Genomic DNA, 25,560 nt, shown 5'->3' with positions numbered 1-25,560 from the left:
TATTGATCATGCTGGAAATGTTGTTGCTGTCGTAACCCCGGAATTCAATTCCAAAACGGTCGATCCAATTCAGCACAACATAATTTTTTCCATCCAGATTTTGCATTAGTGCTTTAAAAGTCAGACGCGCTAAAAGATTCACACTGGAAGTTAAAAAGCAGTTGAACGTGAAAGTAACAAGTTTTCTGAAAAATTTAGAATTTGATTCACCTTTCAGCACCAGCATGAATGGAATTGAAATGACTGTAATTCAAATGAACTGGTTGCGAGAGATTACTTATGATGTAGACTGCGTTGTTTGAAACGATTAAAGTGTTAGTCGTGATATTTGCAATTGACACCGTGACGCAACAGCATCGTTACGCAACAACATCGTTTATTGGTATTGGATGTTAGGTATTATTTATCCTTATTTATACATGGCTACAATATCTTACCCGTGTTACAAGTACGCAAATTTCCCTTACCAATACACCCATTCCGAATACAATTTTTTACTTTTAAAACATTTATTATGAAAAAAGCAAGGTCAAAACAAATAAAACATTAAAACACCTTTATGGAACATAAAAGTCTTCAGGGTTTCCCTGATCGTCACCGCGAAATAAATGAAATAACATCAATTGGGGAACTACTCACTCGTTTTCCAAAAAAAAGGAAAAAAAATCAAACGCAATTACTAGAAAACCAGTTAACGCAACGGAAAACAAACGTTAAAACACCGACGATTAACGTACTTTCAGTGATAGTGCTCAGTCAACTAGAAACTGCATTCAAGCAAGGTGCTTCGTGAAAGCGACAGTGAGCCGGAAAACGAAAACTACTTACCTGGATGCAGCACTCAAACCGGGACTGCATCACTAAACACTTCGCAACCTGTGTTCGAAAGAATAAAAAATCTCAATCCACAGCTCGGCAATTAAGTAAAACTGTTCTATAGTAAACTAAACTGATATCGTTTACCACCGACTTAGGGGAGACTGGAGTAAGCCGAGACGGATTTCGTTTTCCCCCTATATCTCCCAAACTAATCATTAAATTAATTTATTATTTTGTTTTTATGTATTCCATACGGTAATGTACCCCCCCTTTTTTTTATATAATTTAATAATAAACCATTTTCCCATATAAGACCTTTAAAATTTTCTTAGATTTGTGGGAGGAGCCTATTTTGAGGGGTAAGTGAGGACACTAGGGTGGGTAGTGAGGGACGTCCTCCGTTTTCGCCTTAAAATTCATTAAAACAATTTGTAAAAATTGAAATAGCGCCCCACTGCATAGACTCTATAAGTTAATAAATGTTTCAATTTGATTATTGTGTTAATAAAATTTTTTTCTTATATGATAAAAAACCCTTATTACAAGATAGGTGGGGGTTGGGCTTATTGTAATCGATTAATATGCTGAATAATCGATTGCTTGTAATCATTGTAAGGAACAGTAATGGCGTCATGAGCTCGGTGATGATTGATGGGCTTGAAGGCCAAACCCGCCCACTAATGTCCCATTTTAGTCAAAAACAGCTGTCCCGATTTCCCGATAAAGACTATTTTTTTAAAACGTTAATATTATCTACAGTAATTGATCGAAAATTATAATTTTTGTTTTTAACAATAAAGAAATGATTAAGCTTAATTTCCATATTAAATTTACATGCCATTTGCGATTATTTTTTTCTAGAAACATTAAATGGCGGAGACAAAATTAACTAAAAAAAAACCGTTTTTTTAGTTTTGTTAATAACTGATACAGTTATTGACAAAACTCAACCAAATTTCATGCCAAAGTAGATTGTATGTTTCTAAATAACATACTATAAAAATTTTTGATTTTATTAAAATCTACTATTTTTCCCCCTACTGTCCCTCTTGACCCGGTGTCCCGGCATACTCCAGTCTCCCCTACCTTTACAAACCTAGGGGGGAAAATTAAAGAAATGACATCGTGAATTTCAAGACTAATTCCGATCAAGGAAGACCAAAAGATGTTCTTCTTTCGACTTGAAGACGAGTCCGGAACAATCAAAGTCAAAGCCTCCGGCGAGGACGCTGAAAAATTTTATCTACTGATTCAAGAAGGGGAAATATATAACATGCAGTTTGCCGAAATCGTCGCTGCTACAAAACCCAACAGCATCTACCCGTTCAAATATGAGATGATAATTTGCAACAAAACAGAGGTTACATTAAAATTTTCAATAATACTCTAATTACAAATTGCAAAAATCAAGGTAATCCATCTTGAACAAGATACTCAATTCCCAAATGGTCATCACCCGAAGACTCAACTCAATTACATTTACCAAATGAGCCACGGCACTATGATAGGTAGAAAAATTCAACAAAAAATCAATACAATAAGATCTTAACTTCTTCTTACCTAGATGTGGAAGGTGTAATTCAAAAAGCCGGACCAATTACACAATTTAAAAATGAGAGCTACAAAAGATGGAAGTTGACATCTTCGATCACTCTATGAAACCTGGAGAAATAGTAAGTCAAAAATGAATTTCATTTAAAAACTATTTAATTTATGACAAATATCATTTTCAGAGGAAAGTAAACTTGTGGAATCAAGACAAAGGAATTCTTAACGACCTGCAGCTGAAAAAAAATGTACTGCAAGCTTTCCATCCACGACGCTACGAAGAACGTGAATTTACAACAAACATCCATCAACACCTCCAAAGCTTCCGTCTTCAAGGTAAAAAGAAACTGAGAAAAAAATATCGCGTTATACTCACGACAATGACGTAACTACTACACCCTATCCACTTACAGGTTTTGAAAGTAGAAAACAATACGGTCGATTCCCAAGTCCTTAAAGAATGGAAGCAGAAAAGAAAACACGACGACAGCGATGACATCAGTGACAGCGACCAAACTCGAAGATCACAATCAATCACGAATCTGAATCCACAGATAAAAGGGCCTTCAGCAACAATGCTAAACGAAGAAAATAACAAAGAAAGAAATTTCGTTTAATTCATTGCATTCAGAACTATGATGCAACAGTATCAAAGGAATACGCACATTCTTTCAAAACAGTCTTTCTTTCACACTTTTTTCGTGGCACATTCTGTCGAATTTAAAATGGCAGAATTCTTGTCATTGCGCATTAACTCAACAGAGCTTAAATCTCCTCCCAGGTAGCAGCCAAGGTCCTTCTCAGTTCTTCCGGCTCGTATGAACATCTACCGATCGTCCTTCAGAGTATCTTGTTATTGAACCACGCGCCGGCCATAATTTTTGAGGGTACAAAATTGGATCTGGCAGCCGTCAATTTCGGCTTTGACCTCTTAGTATGCATGCATAGCAACCTAAACATCTGCGTACGTCCATTTTCTTGGTAATATTTTTAACCCATACTTCTAATTCGAACACGTAAGCCTTGAACTCATGGAATGTATATTATGAGACCAGGCTTTCACTGCGCACTTACACCGTTGAAATCAATCACATCTATATGTCCTAAGCTATTGTCAACATCGACTGAACAGCAGCTGCCATATCGTAGTACTTGGCCTTAGCCGCCAGTTCACGAGCCTCAGCGCCATGCTCCTTCAGTTTACCAACACTCGCAGTTACGTAACGTTACAATAGACTCCTTGCCACGATTCACGGATACCGTGGTAATTCGAATTCCTCGTTTTCAATCTTGGTGGAGAATAACTTCACTGTCACACAACAGATCGGACTACATCCTACACCATCACTAGAAAATATGCACCACTCGAAGCCGATTCCAGAATTCCCACCCGCACCATGGTCTAACATTGAAGGTCCCAGAACTGTCGTCTGCTAGGACTGTTTTGGGCTGTTCGTCTGCTATTTCCAAGGACAAATTTTGGGGCACTAGCTAGGGCCATTGCGCGCCATTGCCATTAAAACAAGGCCGTTCAAAAATGATTTTGAAGAATTTTCTCAACTTAAAAAACATGCCAAGAGAGGCAAAAGCTTCCTGCGTTTTGCCTCTCTTGGCATGTTTCAGCGCCCCTAGCGAGTGCCAAAAAATTTTTCCGCGGAAATAGCAGACGAAACACCTAGCAGACGACAGTTCTGGGACCTCCAATGTTAGACCATGCCCGCACTAAGAGATCCTACTTCTCAGCAGCAAGAAAGGTTAACACGCAACACAAGTGCATACAGCTACAACACCAACCGTCAGAATCCAACGAATCTTGAGCAAAAATTTACAAATATAAAAACATTTCATTCACCAAGCATGAAAATTACTTACTTGACACAAATATACCATAACGAAAACCAACCGACAAAACTCCAACAAACACCAGACCAAAACTCAAACAAACGTGAGACCAAAACTCCAAGACATACGGAACCACGACCAACAACTTAACAACGACGGAAACAGGGATAATAGTTTATTTAAACTTTAGTTTGAACTCAAACAATCAACACTTCAAGTCTTCAACTAACAATCATAAAAAGAGAAAACCAAACCAAGAGAATGCAAACCACCACACAACTTCAATTTCTCCACGCAAACGTTGCCACAACTTATGTTCATCACACACACACCATAGACAATTAGACACCCTACAGCTAAAATCGAAATCCCCGCTCTAGAAAAAAGCGTTCCCTCACAAATCACAATCGCAAAGCCACTCCGTCAACCAGCACGACGTAGAACGTACTAAACAACGCCCCACAACCGTATCAAACCAACCGGCCCTATCGGGAACTTCCCGATCGAAGTGAGGGCTCCTACTGTTTTGATCCGTCTCAAAAAAAAAACTAACTCCAAGAGGGACCTGCCGCCACACCGGCACCTGCTTGTCAGTAGACGGCCCTCCAAACCCGTTAATAGAGACGAGGTCGATTACTCTAACCGTCTGGAAGTTGTCCTGGGTGAGTTCACAGGCAATGGCCATCAAATGTGGTCAACTTGTTGTTGGCGGGAGTCCGTCCCACCACACAAGCTGCAAGCTGCTTACCAGTCCCCCTGGGCGGCTTGGGGTGATTGGTGCTTACAATGGGGTTTCCATTCCTTGTCAAATGATTTAAATAATATATTGGCATTTCTATCTAACCTGTTCACTTTAGGCAAAGCATACAACACTATTAACAAAGCCCGTTCTATGCTGTCCGACACTCTGTCCCCATCGACTACCATACGGTGGGCCAACATTACTTAGTCATGAAACTTATGAAGGGGATCTATAATTCTAAGCCACCTGAACCGAGGTACTCCTCCACATGGAGCATAGATTTAGTTACAGTTTTTTTTAAATTAACATCCCAACTCTGAACTGAGTCTGCCGGTGATTTCTTATAAATTGGCCATCCTGTTGGCGCTAACCTCCATGCTTAGATAATACAGTCTACACTTTTACCCAGACATTTAATAACTGGGACAAAAAAAGGTGTCTGGACTAACATTACTCAGCCCCCCCCCCCCTTATGATGATTTTGCGCCAAAACTGCCCTACCTCTTCTTAAAAAGGTTAACTATTAACATTTATACCCATACATGGCTTTTTCAAAATAAATCGATGTTCACGTTTTTTTAATGCGGTCATTGTACCCCCCAACAGTGGCCCCCGAGAGTACCCCTACACCCCCCCTCTCAAATTATTTCAATCGAAGGGGCTGTCGCAGTGGTATTCGACACCAGTCCCCTTGTCAGTGATTTAGTTGAACGTTGTTATTTCAGCCATTTGTTAGCTAATTTTATGATTTTTTTATTTCTCGTTTTGGAATATCGAAACTTGCTGCTACCAGAGTTGTCGTGATCGAAATCAAAATCACGATCAAAATTTTGATCGGAAATCAAATCATTCCAAAATGATTTGATCGCACAATCAAATTTAAAAAAATTATTTCCGATCAAATCTTTTCACCGATCATTTGGCTAGCGAACAGAGCCATCTGCTGATGGAAATAAACAATTTGTGTTAGGTGTTTTGACGACAGAGAGTCTTGTCAAACGTTTTCAGTACTGTCAACTGTCAAAATGGATGGTGAAAATTTTGAAGACATTGAGAACATCGATCCCAACAGAAGTGTGAAGTGTGAAAGTGTGAAAGTGTGGAGAAATAGCAGGTAAATTATGTTTGTCTAGCATAGCATTTCTGTAAGAAATATTGTTACAGATTACGTAGTAGGCATGGTTTTTTTTTAAATGTGTTTCTTTTATTTTAGTGACAATGCTACCCCTGAAAAAACTACTGATTGCTGAAGAATATTGCCAGATGGCGTTTTTCGTTGTTAATTTGATCGCTTAAATAATCGAAAAAAAACATGGTCTAACCATGGAGGTCCCGGAACTGTTGTCTACTAGGCCTGATTTGGGCTGTTCGTCTGCTATTTCCGCGGACAAATTTTGGGGCACTCGCTAGGGGCGCTGACAACCCGGATCAGTCATAACATTTCCTCCAAAACGTTGTCAACAATGGGGAAAGTAGTCGCTTATGACTGTTTTCCGCGCTGTTTTCTTCTGGATTAAAAATAAAAAAATTTACTACAAAAAAAGGAAACCTGAATCAATTCCTCTTTGTATTACACGCCTTAATATACATTAATACACATTAATTGACCATCTTAGACAGCTTGTGCAGCTTATGCTGCTCTTCTTTTAATTTCTGATTAACCTCATTTTTTAAACGTTTCGCTTCCATATGATATCGGATTTCTATATATTCGAACATTCAAAAAGGGACCATTTCCATGCGATGTTCATCGCAACAAATCTTTGGCAGAACAAGGCCGTCGCATGCAACATCATGGATGACTTGGTGGAAGGAATCTCTCATGTAAGCTTTTTCAGAAAGAAAATGATTTTGAACAATTTTCTCAACTTTGGCAAATGTAAAAAACATGCCAAGAGAGGCAAAAAGCAGGAAACCTTTGCTTTTCAGACTAGTTATATGGGAATATATTTTAAAATGTTCCGACCTGTAACTTGCCTTAAAGCGTAATAGCTTAAGGCACTTTTTTTAATGTCTAGACTTACCCAACCCTGCCCTATGTGTCCATCACCCCGTCTACCCTACCTCTTAAAGAAAAACAAACAAAAAACCCTTTACCTCGCCAATAGGTGGCTTTAAAAAATTGAATCAGTTTTCGGATTTTTGTGCAGGATACTGTACATGAACAGCATCATTAGCATGCCATGTACTTATTTTTACTGGTTTTTAAAACTCGTTCCTGCGAGATATTTTGAAAATATGACAACAAAGCGTAGAGGATTACAATTAAGTTTAACTAAGCAATGTTCTTATATTAATTGGAGTTCTCCTGCAGAAGTTTCTCAAACAATTCATCTACATTAGTTTCAGGAAACAGGGTATCAACCACGGCTTCGAAAATTACGTAGAACAGTCGTCGATTCAGAACAGGATTCTGAAACAATTCAAATATGCGAAAAACACCTTCTCGCGTAGTTTCGCTGCCTATGAGATGTTTGATTTCATCTGCGATAAGCGATATAACACGTAGCATTCAAAACAGAAAATATTTCTAATAACAGCGATCGTACCTGAAAATAATGATAACAGAGACATTTTGGCGGCTACTCGGGTTCGCATTTTGGTTGCTTCATCACGACAAGGGCGAGGCAGAGCAGGTACTCCATGCGGCCAAAACGAACAGCTAGAGTATATTGAACTTTTCATCATGAATGTTATACAGAACTTAAAAAATTTTCACATACTTTATGACTTGAATAAATTCAGCGACCTGTTCCGGGGACGTAGCTGTGACTACGTAATCAACGATCTTCTGATTGAATACATCTCCAAACATTGCTCGCAAAATTTCCCGGAGAACATAGAAAACTCTTTTTCTCAACCATTGATTACGATTGTGTAGATCAAAAATTTCGTCCATTAGAATCAAGAGAAATCGCAAAGGTAATTGACCGTCTCCCTGTAAATATCATCTTTGAGAAATAATGAAACGATGTTTCTTTTTTTCACACTTACATATAATGGTATTCCGGACAAAGTTTGCAAATTATCTAAAATTTCATCGTTAGTGCTGTTTTCCTTTACGAAAGACGAATCGAAACCAACCACTTTTGTCACATTTCGCATTGAACTTACAAACGGATTCATCAGGCTGTCCACCTATTATAAATTGTATTTTACAACCAATTGTCTATCCAAATGATTAGAGTGATCCGTAAAGATGCATACCTTGCGAGAAATGGTTCCTTTGCTTTGTTCGTAAGAACCTCGATCGAGAAACTGGAGTAAAGATTCTCGAAGACCAGGGTTTACCATTAAAAACTCTGGCTTCAATAACTTACTCAGATACTCATTGAGTAAGTACTGTCGACGTTCTAAGAACAACTTATCCATGTTGTTGAAAGCCCGTTTGGCAGGGAATGAAAATTCTCTAATTGCTTTAAACTAAAGTACAATGTCGCATCAAGTAAAAAGCTATAGAATTTCCTGGGTATTGCCGTATCATTTCATAACTTACCCTTTCTTCTAGTCGCATATGGAAATCATAAAAATCTGAATATCTTCGATATACCACCCATGAATCAATTTCTTTAGCACCCAGAGACTTAACCACGGTAACAGAATACACTGCGTGGGAGGAAATGCCATCTTTAACAACTCCTAAAAATAAATAACAAGCAAAACAGAAGGCGTTTAAAAAAATTATTACAAATATTTCTTTACTACTACCTTTCTGGCAAATGGAAGCGCTCAAAGTGCCATTATCGACCGTTGGAGATCCATTGTTGCATATTTCACCATATGAAATGTTTTCGATTGAGCACTTTTCTTTGACAGCCAAATGGTTAGACAGACCAGAAGAATCCATATGGCTGTGTCCGTCCAATGAACGCAAATCTTCGTCGTCACCTTTTGTGGATTCCTTCAACATGTCTAGTTCGGCCAACATACTCACGTACCCGAAACTTTTCCGGAATGATGGCAAAAACCGTTCATCTTTCTAAAATGTTAATATAATTTGCAATAACGAAACATCTCTACGTAAGTTAAACAATTAAGTAATTACCTCTAATTTATAAGTTACAGCTGACTTAACTTCGTCAAACCACGACTCAAGAGGCGGCTCGTTTTTCAAGTTGTAGAGTAATCGCCTCACGATAACGTCGTCGATACACAAACTTGGGGTAGCCTTTCGTGTGTATACACACGTATGCACAAACAAAACAAAAACATACAAAAGTAAACCAAAGAAAAACCAAAGAGAAGAAAAAAAAAACGAATGTTAATAAAACAAATTTAAATTTAAATTTAAAAAATTAAAATTAAAATAAAAAAAAGAATAATAGCAAATTAAAGATTGATAGGTTTAAGGAAATGCAATTTTGATTCCAGTATTTACATTTTCCGAGAAATATTGAGTAAAAATTCCCATGGCAGATTCTTGCAAGCTCATTAAGATTTGTCCAGGCAAATTAAGATCAACGTCACTGCTGCGCTGTTTGGAATGGATATACTCAGTTTTAACTTCAACTCCTTCGAGTTGCAACTGTGATATCTGCTGAACTGCAGCAGCTTTCCATCCTATAGCAAACGATTCATGTACGTATATGCATAGCCAACAGCCATTCATGCCGAATGCTTAGCCCATTATGGCTTAGCCTACCACTGAAAAGTGATGCAATTGATTAAATTCTACGACAAATATTACCTTCGGCGTTAAGAAGAAAGAAAATATATGCTTGTGACTCAAAACAAGCCATAAAATCCAGCATGTATGAGAGTGCCACGCTATTTTTCAAAATATCTTCTAGTGGTAACTCAACGTTAGGTAAATCATGGTTACCGACCCAGCGTTTCCAATAGGATGGCGTATTGTAACCTTCATAAGAAAAAGATGAGAAAACATTTAGTTTAGATTCTAGTTGTGCAATACAAAATAAAACATTACCAATAGAGTTACGTTCTTTTCCTTCGTTAAGTTCTTGAATATGATTTTTAATAACACGATCGACAAACAACAAACTACTAAGTCTTCTTTTAACGAATATACCGTCTTCACCTCCAAAATCATGTGACCTCTTCAAAGATTTAACATCACAACATGTGCGTAATGCTTCCCAAAAAGAAATCCCTGTTATAACACTTTACCATTATCGCAATTTCTTTCGTCAGCAACTGCTGGGAAGCATTTAATTCAGAGAAAAACTCCGTATAACGTATCACAGTCAAAAAGGAGTCACTCGTAATTGGGCAGTTTTTGCACTAAAATCACAGGTATAAAACTCAACTGAAGCAAATAGTTTGCATTCTAACAGTGTAACATTACCAGCCATATAACAGTTTGGTTAACATAATCTGGATCTGAAAGAAGGTCAATCAGGGGAACCAAAATTTCACCTGTTAGAATCTGAGAGAAGAGTAAGTTCAGCGGCCGACAATTAAATTCCTCCTTAGAACTAAGCAGCTGGAGAAAGAAACCACTGAGGATCTTTAAGCTCTCTTTAAAATTTGACATGGATGTAGAAACTTAAAAACAATTAACGTAAGTTTTAAAACCTTTTTCATAACAAGGATTTGTTGCAATTCTTCCTCTGCCAATTTTCTTTATACCACGTGTCTGCTCCAATTCAAAAATGTCCCAACAAAATTAGCACTTGTCGCTTGGACAGAATCTTCAATATCTGATGTCTTTTGACTCAGTCTAATTTTTGTTTCACGATAGAGACGAATATGAGCAATAACACTGTCAAAAAACCTTGTTGTAAGGAAAGTAAGCCAATCAACCTCTTTGCATCTAGTCATTTTAAAAAAAATTTGCAAAAATATATTTAAATTTTTTTCTTATTTAATATAAAACAGACTACCTGTTAGATACATTAATCACTACTATTTGCAGGAACTGCTTTGTTTCAAATAGAAATTCTGTTTCCTTGGTAATAACACCATACCAGTTTTCAATATGGTCACGTATGATGTATTGAAGTAGATCTTGCAATGCATCATCAATAAGGTTAGAACCTGAAATTCGTTTGTCTAGACCTAGTTTGGAATTTTGTCCAGCTGGCTGCTTAATGAACTTGAGTTAAGGATGTGTGTGAAAAAATAAATAGTCATGTACAATTTTGATGTTTTTACCTCTCTTTTAGGTAAGCTATTTGTTGTACTAATTGGAGTGAAGATCACACTTACACTTGCAGTAAACAAAGATTGTGCTTCATTCAAAAATCCAATCAAAAAGCTACAGATAGAATGTTTCTGATACAGAAAGTAGTCAACAGATGTAAAGTACACAAACCTTGTTAACAGGAACACCATGAAAATTAGCAAGCCAAGTAAGGACTTGAACCCCCATGGCACGCCAATAACGAAAGCAACACACAAAACTCCAATGATATTCAAATTCATCGTTTCTGTTGGGCTTTCCGTTTTTCACTTTCCTTGACAGAAATGGGTCAACAAATATGTATCGATCGTTAGATTCGTTACACCATAGACAACGAAGTGGAAGACCACGAAGGGGGCCATAAGGGGGATAAGGCTGAGAGGACGGGAGGTAGCGATGCGCGTTACATGCCGCATGGTGGCGCTGAGTCCGCTAAGATAATAATTTTGGGTTTCCCTACTGATCCAATGCTTCACACACCGTAATTTTTAATGAAATCATGCACGGTATCACTTTGGTATGCACATGCAAATTAAGCACAAAAATTCAGCATATCGTGTGAATTATTTCATATTTTTAGTGGTTGGGTAACCTACGTTCATAAAATGTTTTATTTTTCCCCATTTTCCGTATCTCGAAAATTCGAAAAAAAAAAAATTTTGTCTCGGTCTTAGCGGACTCAGCGCCACCATGCGGCATGTCACGCGCATCGCTACAGGGGGATATAGGCGTTAGCGGTCTTCCACTTCGTTGTCTATGGTTTCACCACAGACTAAGAGGTAAAGACTACGATCTGCTATAAACCCCTTGAAGCCATGCACGTCCTATGCCGTATGGTGGGGCCGCGGTATATCGTGTACGCGTACCGTGTACCGTGTACCGTGTACCGGTATATCGTGGAAAACCATCGTGGAATGGCTAGCCCCGCCCAGAAGGGGAGGAGCCTATTATCGTGGAATGGGTCGATTTCCACGGTATAGACAGAGTAATAGAACACTGGTGTAGCCACGCTTGTGGCGGGCCCTCCCATTGCCTTTTTGGCCTGAAAGTCTTTCTATCCCATAACGAAAGCGCCACAGCGGCTGTGTTGTGAACTTGTGATGTATTACGTTTTCGCTATGTTTTCGCTCATTTTCGTCGTCTGTACTTCAGAAAGTAAACAAAAAGTGGCTTAATTAATTAGTGTGAAAAAATGTATGTATAAGCATATGGGTTGTTATAACAATAACAACCCTTAAAACTCAATTCATAGGTGGCAGTTACGGTTATGGGACACTTAAATCGATATCTTGCCTCATTTTCTCACAATCGATACGCGAAATTGGCAACAACTTTTGGGAAAAAATCCAAGAGAGGGAGTTAAAATGGCCGTGGCTACACCAGTATTCTATTACTCTAGTATAGAGCAAGGGCGAAACGCGTACCCCCTTCTGATTTACGAACGCACCTTGCGCGTGGCGGCCATGTTTGTATCTTGAGAGTTTTCTGCGGTTTTATGTCCTAGCATTCCTTACGTGATTGGAACTCCGTCTTCTAAGAATATTCGCAAAAAATATTTGCGTAACAGTTGGATTATCTAAAACTACATCATTACAAAGGTAAGTAAGCTAGCTACATTTCTATATAAAATTTATCGTTAAAAAACATGCACGTATTAATGTAAATTTAATTTACATTAATGTGTTTACATTTTTAACTGTGGTAGGCTTTTGCAACATGATAGATGTTTCGACATTCGATCTGTCTGAGTACGGTTCAGTCTTCCACAACCAGAACAATTAAAATATTGTGAGAAACTAGCTAGTATAACTCTCAAGCAATGCCCATTCAAAATACCCCGACAATATTGGACGAACACAAAAGATGACTTAAAGTCTCTAGTGAAGAAAACAGACCGAAATGAACTATTCTATTATTTAATCTATCGGGAGTGTAAACTGGATGGGAAGCCAATTGAAAGTGTGAAAAGCTTAGATTTTCACGTTAAATTTGTAGATGGTTACCTGAGAGACTATTGTGCCACAAAAATTTCCAATGGGATCGTGGTTGTAAATGGTTTGGTACGTTTAAATATTTAGATTTTGTAAATTACTTTCTACTTTACCTCATTCTAATGTTATGCTTACAATAGGTAACAAACTCTACGGCGTACACAAAGCCACCTTTAAATTGTTGGGTTGCATTGGAACGGCAAGGAGGGATTTTGTGTGGACATTGCGATCGCAAAGCTGGGTAAGGTTATGCTTTAAAATTAATTCTTATACCAAAATTAAAAATATTTTTATCATTATTATTTCCAGATTGGGGGGATCATGTTCACATGTTGGTCTTGTATTATGGGGAATAGTAAATCTGTCAGAAGAGACATGTACCAGTACTTTGCAGTGGTGGCATAACAAGAACCCTACCAATCATCCTGTATACATTTTCCTATTTATTTCTATTTCAAGTAAAATTATCTTTATTTCAAAAAAGAACTTCCTACCACTATTCCAAGTTTAAAAACCGCTAAGAGAGGTGCAATCGTTGACAAAATGTATGATGCAGTCACAGACGAGACACTCAACGCATTGTTGGAAAACCTCGAAAAAGGGACCCACCATGTTGCATTGCATAGGTTGATGGAACCGTTTAGTGACGACTGTCTTCCTCTTGAAGTGAAAACGCCACTCCCTGAAAGGTTGACTTCACTTTTCGACCAGAGCTGGGCATGTCTTCCGATTTGAGAAATACAAACAAGATGCGAAGATCTACTTGTCCGGTATTCCATCACCGTTGAGCAACGAAATGTAATTGAACTGCTGACTAGGAGGCAAGCTAGCTGCAAGCAGTGGAACAAGGCAAGAGAGGGTAAAGTTACTGCCAGTAAAGTTTACGACGTGTCAAAAATCAACCTGAGTAATCCTTCGAAATCCCTATTACAACAAGTGGCGTACCCAACGGATTGTGCGTTCCGCTCAAAAGCCACAGAGTATACTAATTTTAAACCAATTTACTATAATAATGCAATTAAATATTACTTTCATTGTGTATTTTTAGCTGGGGGATAATGCACAAAGGGGCAGCAATAAGGAGATTCAAACAATATATGAAAGAGGCAAACCTACATACCAACTTTGAGATACATGGCGCTGGCTTGTATGTTTGTCCTTCACATGGATATTTGGCGGCAACCCCTGATAGAATTTTCAAATGCGCTTGTCACGAAGATGCTGTGATGGAAATGAAATGTCCCTATTCTCACAGGAATAATACTTTAGGCGAAGCTGCTACTTCCGATACAAAGTTCTGTCTGACCGTAGACGAAGATGGAATATTACAACTAAAACGATGTCATCCCTACTTCTATCAGGTGAAAGTCTAGTTTTACTCACCATTGCTTTATGCAACTTAAAATGATTTTGTTTGTGAATCAGGTTCAGCTACAGATGTTGGTTTGTGAACTCAAGCGATGTTTCTTTTGCATTTATACGTTGAAAGACTTTGGTTGCTTCTTGATTAATTTCCAAGAAGAATTTGTTTATGAAACACTTGTATCAAAATCAAAATTTTATATTCTACAGGTTGTATTACCTCTTAAAAGCAAATAGTTCCTTTCCTAGCAAACCTTGCTAAAATATCTAATAATGCTGTAAACTAGTGTTATTGATGTCAACAGAAATATAATTGAACTTCAACCACAAACCTCTAGCCTGGCTACGTATATATCTTCTCTGACACCTGTTTGCTGAAAGCTGTTCGTTGTTTTCTAATAACAAAGTTGGTGCCCAATCTGGATTAGATATATCACGTTCATAACTAGGTTTGCCTATTGTGAATATAAAGGAAAGTATTAGCTACAAATTGACAAGTAAAACATGGTAAGTTTATTTTAAATGTCATAGTTATACCTAAAATGAAGTGCTTGTCGCAAACTTTCCCAGAAACAAGCAGTTGTTTTTCTTTAATGTTAACTCTATTTAACCAAAGAGCTCTTCTTTCCACCAACAACTCTGTTTCGTCATTTCTCACTTTGGGAATGGAGAAAAACCTTGAATCGTTATTAGTTAATCTACTTCGAGTGCATCCTTTTACTATGCAGCGCATCGTGAAACTGTAAACACATTAATGTAAATTAAATTTACATTAATACGTGCATGTTTTTTAACGATAAATTTTATATAGAAATGTAGCTTGCTTACTTACCTTTGTAATGATGTAGTTTTAGATAATCCAACTGTTACGCAAATATTTTTTGCGAATATTCTTAGAAGACGGAGTTCCAATCACGTGAGGAATGCTAGGACATAAAACCGCAGAAAACTCTCAAGATACAAACATGGCCGCCACGCGCAAGGTGCGTTCGTAAATCAAAAGGGGGTATGCGTTTCGCCCTTGCTCTATATCGTGGAAACCGATCTTGTACCACTATACGTATATATACACAGCAGACAACAGGCCCAAAGAATCAAAATTCAAACTTGACACGTGTGGTGAATTGTTTAGTGACTTCATATACAAGGTAATTTGATAGATGTGTATATAAGTTATTTCTTTATTATTTTTCTAACATATCTTAATTTAGTAGTTTTAAGTACAATGTCTTCCAGGCCAAAGAGAAAATGTAAAGCCACTAATCCGCCTCTGTCAACAGTGTGTACAAGTTCAAAGGTTAGTTAATCCTAATCATAAGTCATATAAAATTAATTAATTAATTGTATTTGTATTAGGCTATGGATCCGGTAAGCAATGACCCTTTGTCAGCTTTCATGGAAGAGGATCAGTCTATGTCCGCCCAGCCTCTCATCAAAGATGAGTCGCAGGCTAAAGTGGGTGAGACAAATGTTGCTGTCCGAGCAGCCACTGTTGAATACATAATTGCTGCTGGCACGACTCAGGTAATTGTGTATTCTTTTTCATTTGTTTAATACATAAATTTTAAAAATTTGTTAACCCCTATTTAGGAATGGAAAATGACTGCGGAGAACCTTGCAGAGGAGAACTGTACCCTAAAGGACAAGGTTAAGCTGCTGGAAGAAGCCTTAGTGGCGCAAAAGGCATCCTCTGACGAGGTAAGTTAAACACTTATTAATTTAATAGCTCTATTTTGTATTTTTAAAAAATATCTCCATTTCCAGAAAGTTACTTCCTTGGAGTTGGAGCTACAAAGAGTAACAAATCTTCTGAGGGCAGTGGAAGGTAAGAAATCTAAAACCAATAAATATTATTTTGTTTAAAATTGTGTACATGTGTATATAAAGAACTTATAGAATAACTGTCAGTTCTTAACTATACAGTTATTCTGTGTATTATAGTTATATATAATACCTATATATAGTATCCTTTTATAATACCTATAAAGAGGTATTGTATAGAAGAACTAAACACAGGTACTATATAGTACCTACATTTGTACAATACTATATAAAGCACGGTAAATAGTATTATATAGTACTTGTATATAGTATTTATACAATATTAATTTACTAAAATTTATTTATTCATTTAATAGTACCGCTGTATAGTACTACTGCATAGCGCTACTATATAGTATACCACTACTGTATAGCACAACTATATAGAACTACTATATAGAGCTACTATATATAACTACTATATAGCACTACTATATAGCACTACTGTATAGCACTACTATATATAACTACTATATATAGTATATAGTATTACATAGTACTTGTATGTAGTAGTTTATAGTACTACTGTCTAGCACTACTGTATAGTACTACTATATGGAACTACTATATAGAACTACTATATAGAACTGCTATATAGAACTATATTACAATTACTATATGCACAATATTATATACAATATGTATTGCTATTTAGTGTTTCCCGAATTAGTGAGCAAGGCGATGGCGGTGATTGAAGCGGGTACGCACGCGGGTACGGAAGCGGGTACGCAAGCGGCTTCCCGATCGCCTCCAGCTCCATCGACGAGCTCCCGCCATGTCGACGAACAAACTAATAAATCATCGGCTAAAGAAAGTGGCGACGAGGATGAGGAGGAGGACGAGGACGCTTTTCATGCTCTAAAGGTAAGTTCGCAGCAGTCCTATTATTTTTCTATTGTAACCAAGAAAAAAATCGTTGTAGGACGCGTTTCCAATAAAAAAGGAAAACTTTACCAAATTGAGTCCCGTGGATGAGCGAAAGTTTGTCCTGAATCTTATTGGGACGCTGTATTCCCGGCAATACCTCCGTCTCCACAAAAAAAGTGGTACGAAAGCTACGCATGGGGACGACTTGAAAATTCCTATTCCGCGTGAGCAGTACGTTCAAATACAAGGTAAGAGTTTTTTAAATATTATTTAAGAGTTGTATTTTAATCATATTTATCTGCTTAGATGCCATTTGCTCCATGCTGAAGGTGAAACTAACTAGACATCGTTTGCCACCGAAACTGGAGTTGGCTATTTCCCAGAAATTTAATCAGGTGCGTCCAACGGCAGCAGACAAGCGTAAATTGCGCCACTACTGGAAGATGCAAAATACCCAAAATCCTTGAAAACTGTGCATTTATTATGGTCTGCATAATACAAAGAAATTGTGTTCTCCAATGGTTTCGTTTTCATTTTATATTGTATACATAATATAATATATTAAGGCCACTGGGTAAACTAAATAATAATAATTTAAAAAAACGTACGATGAAATGCGGTGTTGAAGCGTGTACTTTATAGGAGAATTTCTGAGAAAAAAGTATAACATATAATTATAATACTATATAGAATTACTATATATAAGTACTATATGGAACTACTACATAGAACTACTATATAGAACTACTATATACACTTAATATATAGAACTACTATATAGAACTACTATAGGGCTCTTTGGGATCTGTTTCCTTTTGCCGTTTTATCTGGCAACGCAGCCATACGCTGCGTACTTTTGTAGCGCAATAATATAATGAATATTTTGTGCTTCTGCATCCCAACAGCAAGGCTCTACTGTTTTGACTAAAGTCAAAAGTGTTTCATGTGTGTTGAAAAATGTGTTTCATGTTTTGAAATATTATGTCACTATCGAATTATGTTAGTGGGCTTTCAGTAGAAGCAAAAAAAAAATACATTGATAAATTGGATATTCTTCAGTGTGATTGCCCTTACAGTTTATCTAAAGATTTGTGGAAACAAGGACTTCACTGTTGCACAATTATTCCCAAAATAGATCATGGGGATATATTTGCCTACTTAGTTTTCTCCAGAAGTAATTTAGATGTTGAGAAAACAAAGAGAGCCTACAAAGGTCTCAAAGCTGAGTCAAAACAAGCAGTGAACGATGGGTGGCTGAAACAATTTATGGCAATGTGTTTGTCATCAGGAGTGGTTTTAGTTCAAGCTAAGGTAAGCCCTTAAAGTTGTTTCTTATTTAAATGAATTTTATTTTCTGTTATAATTCACAATTAGGTAACTCCATCTCAAGCTATCAGCGATACTCCTCACTCACCATGGGCTGCAATTGGTGTTGATGGTTGTGTACTATACGCTCATTGTACCTGTGCTGTAGGGTAATACTTAAAGTATTAACAAGAAAATACTTAATACTTCATGAAATATGGTAAAATGTTACAGATTAGGAGAAGTCTGTAATCATATTGGATGTCTTTTACTAGTCATTGTATATTCAGTCGAAATTCATGAGGGTAAAGGACGTACCGAGGATAAGTGTACTTGGGCAGATCTTTCTTCGCAGCCAGTAATATCAATAACAAAAAAGTTTTTATCTATCAAATTAATGCCTTTACATCTTTTAGGGAACCTACAAAGAAGTTCGTGAAATGGGAAGGACTTTCATGGCATAATGAATCTTGATGTAATGTAGTCTCAGATGGGTTCTCATCGCTGGGAACTTCATATTCCATGGTTGTGTGTAAACTCTCTTCGCAATTACTTGGAATGTTGTGTTGATCAAGCTCATCTAAAAGTTCAAAATAAAATGCTTAATATTGACAGACAGATAAATGTAAATTTGTTGTTTGAATATTACCAATCGGCCAAGAATGATCCTGAATTACAGAAAGGTGAGTTGACTCTATTAATTTTAGTGGCTCATCCCCTAACAACAATGATGGCACAAAATCTGGATACCTCGGGTAGATTTCTTTTGCAGGTTTCCCTAATATATCACAACAGAGTATGTATTAGCAATTTAGTATTAGCTTGATACAAATATACCTCCATAGAACTGCTTTGAGCATATCGTGATATTTTTTATTTTGGTATGACGATTAGCTTCCCTACGTTTAATCTTGTCAAGCCAAAGCTGACGACGAACACTGTTTTGTGGCAAAGGAAACAATTCGACACCATCACTGATCTTACGTCCACACTTAGCAACATGACAACTTCTCATTTTAGTTAATAATAGAAACACATTTTTCAACACATGAAACACTTTTGAATTTTGTCAAAACAGTAGAGCCTTGCTGTTGGGATGCAGAAGCACAAAATATTCATTATATTATTGCGCTACAAAAGTACGCAGCCATGCTGCGTTGCCAGATAAAACGGCAAAAGAAAACAGATCCCAAAGAGCCCTATATAGAACTACTATATAGTAGTACTATATAGAACTAAAATAATACATACCAATATTTATTTATATAGATATAAAATATCAATATGGCCGCGCACATCTAGATGCTACCCGTATAGAGGCAATTCACATCGCGGTTTCGCGTGTCAATTGTTTCGATGTCCGCCATTTTCTCTGGTTGTTTATGTCATGTGTTGCGTTGTCTGTATTGACTGAAAGTGTTATTTTCCAATACAAAGTGGATTTTGTGATTCAGTGTTAAATTTTTTAAAATTTTTTTTTGTGTCAGTTAATTGCTACGTATCTTGGTTAGTATGTGTAGCAATTTCTGTTTCCAGATCACATTTTTTGTATTTTTAAAAAAATCTTTTCTGTAGGGCTGTCATGGATGACACAGTACTATTTGAAATAGAAATTCTGGAGCCATTATCTGATCAAGACTCTTCTGTTACTAGTGACGGTCAAATTAAATAATTATTATTCAGCTTCAGTACACAGTGGATGGAAAAGTTCTTCATGACCTTCAGTTAATGAAATATAAACCACTTCCTCATTAAGGTGTACATTTTCAATTGGCACTTGTTCGGGCTCTTGTACCATTTCTTGAAATGCTGCATGTAGTTAATAACAATTGTCATAACATATAAATAAATTATACTTCATAATTTGTATTACCTCTTTGAACATTTAAAATTACTCTTCTTGACTCTCTATCCATGGCTGACTTAGCGTTAACATACACTTTGTCAAGATTCAGGGATGGGGCCCAGTCTGGGTGTGTTTCTCCAGTGTAGTAAAAAGGTTTTCCTGTGTGATTTTAAATAGAAGAATTAGATAGACACATTCACTATTAATAAATTTGTCGAGACTTACCTAGAACAAAATGTGCATTACAAACTCTAATGTTATTCGTAATTTTTTGGCCAACAAGATGAAGTCTTTTCAACCAGACGTCTCTTCTGCGTTTCACAACATCCAATTCCAGTTTCCCTTGATTTTTACGAATGCAAGGTATAGAAAAGAAACGCACACTTTTATCCTGCTTGATCTTTTGCAACCCGGGGCACAACAATATAATGAAAACCCATGACAGCCCTACAGAAAAGATTTTTAAAAAAATACAAGAAATGTGATCTGGAAACAGAAATTGCTACACATACTAACCAAGATACGTAGCAATTAACTGACACAAAAAAAAATTTTAAAAAATTTAACACTGAGTCACAAAATCCACTTTGTATTGGGAAAAAACACTTTCAGCCAATACAGACAACGCAAAACATGACATAAACAACCAGAGAAAATGGCGGACATCGAAACAATTGACACGCGAAACCGCGATGTGAATTGCCTCTATAGCACATTTCTGACGTCGGATGTCCGAATCATGGCCGAACATCCGTTAGATATCCATGTACTCAATGGGTAGTTCCAGGGATGTCAGTCGGCTAGTCACCTTGGAAGTATTGGTGGCATTACTAGGTAGTAATACCTAGTATTACCTAGTTACCTAGTAATACCTAGTTTTTTTTTCACTACTTTACCTACTTCTACTTTACCTAGTTTATCTCCGGGCTACTTTAGTAATAGTAAAACCTAGTTTAAAAAAAAAAATACCTAGTAATAAGAAAAACATTACCTAGGTAATTAGACTTTTTTTTTTACACTGTTGTCAAATGATTAAAAACTCAAAATTTCTGTTAATTGTAATTTTTCGCTTATCGCTATTCATTTGTTTCCTTTTTCCCTTTCCCTGACAGAGCCTGACGCCTGACTGAGTTAGTCTATCAGTCTATCTACTGTTTATTGGAAATTACATGCAATTCTGCACCTGAATAACTCAAAGTTTAAGTAAGAATATGAAATAAATGGTTATTTTACAAGCATTTGTTAGTTTTGTAATGTATTTAATTGTATTGCAAAAAACAAATGTTTCTTCCGTTTTGCTTGAATCTGAAACTCTGTGCCGGTTTAACAGAAATTTAGATTCATAACTTATTCAAAACTCAAGTTGTAGAAGAAATACAGAAAGAATAATCAAAGAATCAAACTGCTCGTATTGTCATTTAATTTTTATCGTATTTTGAAAACTAGGTATAACTAGGTTACCTAGTTTTAAATTACTACCTAGTTTTTTATTACTACCTAGTTTTCTTGCCGCTACTTTTTACTATTACCTAGTACCTAGTTTTTCGGCCACTACTTTACCTAGTAATTTTATTAAACTAGGTATTTAGTAATAGTATTACCTACTTTTTTTCGAAAACTCGGTAAAAAGTAATAGTAATACCTAGTTTCAAAAATAACTAGGTTGCCATCAATACTTGGAAGTGCAATGGATGTACGAAAATTATATTCTACGGACCTCCTTCCAACAGACAAGAAGATTTTAAATTGTTTCATTTAAGGATCGGCCTCGAGCCAATCGGGGCGCTTTTTTGCCAATCGGGTTTCTCATTTGGGGTCATCGAGGCATGGCTCAGGGTGGAAAATTCTTCTCTCCGAATTCAATTGGGGTTTACTCGAGGTACTTAATGAGGGAAGCTACCCAGATTGCAATCAATCGATTCATCGATGCAAAAAACACAATCGATTGACTAAGTATACTTGCTTTGAATATTATTAAATGCCGAATAATATTTATTTTCTGTAAGTTAATTTACAATGGCTTGGTTCCCGTAAGCTAAACGGAAAGCCTGTGCAAACAAAATCACGACTTACATATATTTTATTCATTTTTTGTAAGAAATTTTAAAATAAACCATCCGGCAAATAGATAATTACTCCTTAATTTTTTTAATTTTTCGTATTAAATGCTGGACTTAAAATAAAAATACGTTAAAGGGAAAAATTTGAACATGGTTAAGTTCTCCCCTTTTGGAAACAAAGAAATTTTGACAATTAATAATGAAACTTAGTGATCGGCCCCAATTAGTTCTAATCGAGTTAACCGCCCCGCACCGATAAAGTGCATTCAGGGTTGAATTGAGGTGCCACTTTTTCAACCAGGGTGGTGCGGGGAAAATTTGGGGTTAACCCGTTTCCCCGACGCAATTTTTAAAAAATGCTCTTCTTTCGGTTTCAGAGTAAAAATCGGGACAAGCGGGTAGAACGAGCTATTATCGGGGTTGTTATCGGATCGATCGGGTGAAACAGTCAATCAATAATGTTTTTTGCATTGATGAATCGATTGATTGCAATCCAATTGATTGCAAATCCCAATTGAATTCGGGGAGTAGAATTTTCCACCCTGAGCCACGCCTCGATGGCCCGAAATGAGAAACCCGATTTGCAAAAAAGTGCCCCGATTGGCTCGAGGCCGATCCTTAAATGAAACAATTGAAAATCTTCTTGGCTGTTGGAAGGAGGTCCGTAGAATATAATTTCCGCACATCCATTGGACTTCCAAGGTGACTAGCCGACGGACATCCCTGGAACTACCCATTGAGTACATGGATATCTAACGGATGTTCGGCCATGATTCGGACATCCGACGGCAGAAATGTGATATATTGGATATAGTGTAGTACTATATAAAACTTAAATAAAAAAAAAGACAATAGCAAATGCATTAGGCGGATAATTTGTCAGTAAGGGATAAACGTGGCATGTATTAATCAGCAGTAAATCAAAACAAATTCACTTCCATAATGTTTTTGTATTAACAATAAAACATTGTATAATAAAAGCATATTAAATTATTACTATATACAAATACTGTATATAAATACACGCTGCCAGTACACGATTTACCAGAGCAAGGAAACCTTCCCACGCCCGGTGGTCCCTAGGGACCACTTGCTGTACTCCAATATGCCTCTGGATAATTCACTTGTTGTCTAAGGATAAACGTGGCATGTATTAATCAGCAATAAAGAAGCCCGTTGATTTTTATTATATATTTTCATGATTAAAAAACAAATTCACTTCAATAAGGTTTATGTATTAACAATAACACATTGTACAATAAAAGCATATTAACGTTGTATTAACGTTGTGTTTTGTGTATATAGTACTATATACAAATACTATATATAAGTACACGCTGCCAGTACACGATATACCATCCAACGACAGTCGTCTGCTAGGCGTACTTCGTGGAAAACGTTGGTTAGGCCCCTCCCCTTTCAGGGCGGAGCAAGCCATTCCACGATGGTTTTCCACGATATACCAGTACACGGTACACGGTACGCGTACACGATATACCGCGGCCCCGTATGGTGGCGCGTCGATCAGATGATCTGAAAAGAATTGTTTTTTCTCGTCTCCCTGCCGACTTGAGTCTTCACATACCGTAAGTTTGTAATTAAACTACTTAACATTCCAACAATGTTTTTTTTTGTAAATAGACCTTAGATATTCCCCATTTAGTATTAATTATTTCATATTTTTATGTGTTGTCTACACATGGTCCATAAAATACTTTATTACACCCCCTTCTTCCCATTTTCAGGCCTATTTCTATAAATCTTTCACCGCTGCATTGTGGGAAAAAGGGGGTGTAATAAAGTATTTTATGGAACGGCGGGAAACGGCGGGTGTTCAGTAAAGGGTCCCAAGATTCCCCGCCAGGTTCGCTAGTAAAGGAGGCCCCTCGCCTCTCGGGGGTATAGTCAAAATTGGGGTTTTTCGTTCGTTATCTATAAAATTACAAATCAATGTGTCCAGAAATTGATTTCATTTAAGTTTAATTTAATTCCCTATCCTTCAATACCAAATTCATCTAGATTAGGCAATTATTTATATGTTAAATTTGTGATTGAAATTCACAATTTTTTGAAATTTGCGCCTTTCGCAACATTGCCTATTTCATTATATTATACACGTTTGTCTTCTCTCTAGTGCAGGAACTTTTACACCTTTGTTAAAAATGGATATATTTAATAAATATTGACGAATTCTATTTCTAATGAATTCTGCACTAGAGAGAAGGGGATAACCGAGAGTGTACCTTTCCTATTATATCGTGCTAGCACCACCACCAAAGATTCTTGGAACTTCGTTGAGCAATCGTTAACAAAACAAAAAACAAACAAAACAGTTAGTTGTCGTTTTAGCGTTTTGATTTTAAGATCGAAGGAGGTTCTTTTTACTTTTTGAAAGTGTTGAAATTGACGACAAAAGTTACGGGTTTGGAATATTTTTCATTGCAAGTCTTCTCCTGTTTAATTGAATAACAAGGATGTAAGTAAACAAAAATTATTAAGCATGAATTTTATCGTGTGTTTATTATTGCTAAACGTCAAGTTACGAAAAGGCCCTGTATTATCAAGAATAAAAAATTGTCAATCCAAAAAGACTAATTATTATTCTTATTAGTAGTATAGTTATATTATTAGTTATTGTTATGTCCCCGTCTACCCCGCTCGACGGTGGTGGCGCTGCGGGGCCTGGGAGAAGGACGGCAGTCTCTCTTGCACCTTTGTGTAAACCAGATCATCGTATCTTGTGTGGCTCATCTTCGAGAAATACAGTGGCGTGGCCTAACGGCACGCACCCAGACATAACATTGCGCAGTTGCTATCTCTAATCTACAGTTCTTAAAGCCCTCATTAACTAACTGAATGCTTAACGAGTCTTCGAGTGCCATCCATTTGTGTGCCCCTATTCCCCACGCCGTGTGTGGAGGACGCCATTTTTCTCACTTTCCATGTGGTCTATGGAGGCCGCCATTTTGTTTTGCGGGTTCTCGTATAGCCCCTCTCATCTTCCAGACGGAACCTCTGACAAGGGAATACCGGTGAACTAGTGTAACAATCGTTGTCTGCCCAATTGAGGCTCTAACAGCGACCATTTCATCGCGTCGTGCCACCGTATTGCCATTTCGGCATTGAGCCCGGGCGAAGTGGTCCCTTGTACAGCTTCGAGATCCGTTTGGCGACTCTGTACCTCGGTTCGAACAGCAACTGAACGAAGTACAATG

The 25,560-nt window shown here is 37.1% G+C and overlaps 4 protein-coding genes and 3 long non-coding RNA genes across 8 annotated transcripts; 4 read left to right on the top strand and 3 right to left on the bottom strand.

Annotated features, from left to right (window-relative positions):
- Positions 1–145: 145 nt before the first annotated feature.
- On the bottom strand, positions 146–3,907 carry LOC123470068. Of its 2 annotated transcripts, none has more exons than XR_006643489.1 (5): positions 3,033–3,907; positions 2,779–2,945; positions 2,598–2,714; positions 2,380–2,481; positions 146–876 (listed from the first exon to the last, which is right to left on the bottom strand). It is a non-coding gene; the product is annotated as an uncharacterized LOC123470068 (long non-coding RNA). The 2 variants fall into 2 exon arrangements; XR_006643488.1 differs by lacking the exon at positions 146–876 and adding an exon at positions 1,862–2,318.
- A 2,001-nt stretch (positions 3,908–5,908) lies between these two features.
- On the top strand, positions 5,909–6,566 carry LOC116917722. Its single transcript, XR_004391249.2, has 2 exons — positions 5,909–6,065; positions 6,165–6,566. It is a non-coding gene; the product is annotated as an uncharacterized LOC116917722 (long non-coding RNA).
- A 650-nt stretch (positions 6,567–7,216) lies between these two features.
- Positions 7,217–11,474, bottom strand: LOC123469589 (sorting nexin-13-like). The gene is given in 18 exon segments (XM_045168607.1): positions 7,217–7,435; positions 7,501–7,613; positions 7,675–7,889; positions 7,946–8,089; positions 8,159–8,374; positions 8,448–8,590; positions 8,660–8,930; positions 8,997–9,119; positions 9,330–9,511; positions 9,639–9,809; positions 9,879–10,008; positions 10,079–10,192; positions 10,257–10,429; positions 10,487–10,564; positions 10,567–10,724; positions 10,795–11,006; positions 11,066–11,168; positions 11,226–11,474. Coding segments are annotated over 18 exon segments (2,847 nt in total). The 5' UTR covers positions 11,336–11,474; the 3' UTR covers positions 7,217–7,244.
- A 2,348-nt stretch (positions 11,475–13,822) lies between these two features.
- LOC116917725 lies at positions 13,823–14,904 on the top strand. Its single transcript, XM_032923319.2, has 3 exons — positions 13,823–14,064; positions 14,133–14,445; positions 14,510–14,904. Exons 2-3 carry the CDS (start codon positions 14,143–14,145, stop codon positions 14,681–14,683), a joined length of 477 nt encoding a protein of 158 aa, XP_032779210.2. The 5' UTR covers positions 13,823–14,064; positions 14,133–14,142; the 3' UTR covers positions 14,684–14,904.
- Positions 14,905–18,002: 3,098 nt separating this feature from the next.
- LOC123469588 lies at positions 18,003–18,631 on the top strand. The gene is made up of 2 exons (XM_045168606.1): positions 18,003–18,445; positions 18,509–18,631. Exons 1-2 carry the CDS (start codon positions 18,116–18,118, stop codon positions 18,611–18,613), a joined length of 435 nt encoding a protein of 144 aa, XP_045024541.1. The 5' UTR covers positions 18,003–18,115; the 3' UTR covers positions 18,614–18,631.
- Positions 18,632–18,744: 113 nt separating this feature from the next.
- Positions 18,745–19,532, bottom strand: LOC116917727. Its single transcript, XM_045168604.1, has 3 exons — positions 19,277–19,532; positions 19,089–19,217; positions 18,745–19,019 (listed from the first exon to the last, which is right to left on the bottom strand). Exons 1-3 carry the CDS (start codon positions 19,452–19,454, stop codon positions 18,829–18,831), a joined length of 498 nt encoding a protein of 165 aa, XP_045024539.1. The 5' UTR covers positions 19,455–19,532; the 3' UTR covers positions 18,745–18,828.
- A 373-nt stretch (positions 19,533–19,905) lies between these two features.
- On the top strand, positions 19,906–20,308 carry LOC116926789. The gene is made up of 2 exons (XR_004396326.2): positions 19,906–19,945; positions 20,015–20,308. It is a non-coding gene; the product is annotated as an uncharacterized LOC116926789 (long non-coding RNA).
- The last annotated feature ends 5,252 nt before the right edge of the window (positions 20,309–25,560 follow it).

The sequence above is a fragment of the Daphnia magna genome, linkage group LG2, assembly GCF_020631705.1.
Source record: "Daphnia magna isolate NIES linkage group LG2, ASM2063170v1.1, whole genome shotgun sequence".
NCBI classification, from domain to species: Eukaryota; Metazoa; Arthropoda; class Branchiopoda; order Diplostraca; family Daphniidae; genus Daphnia; species Daphnia magna.
Note: the sequence above shows the minus strand (reverse complement) of the source record. Positions and strands in the feature narration are given on the sequence as shown.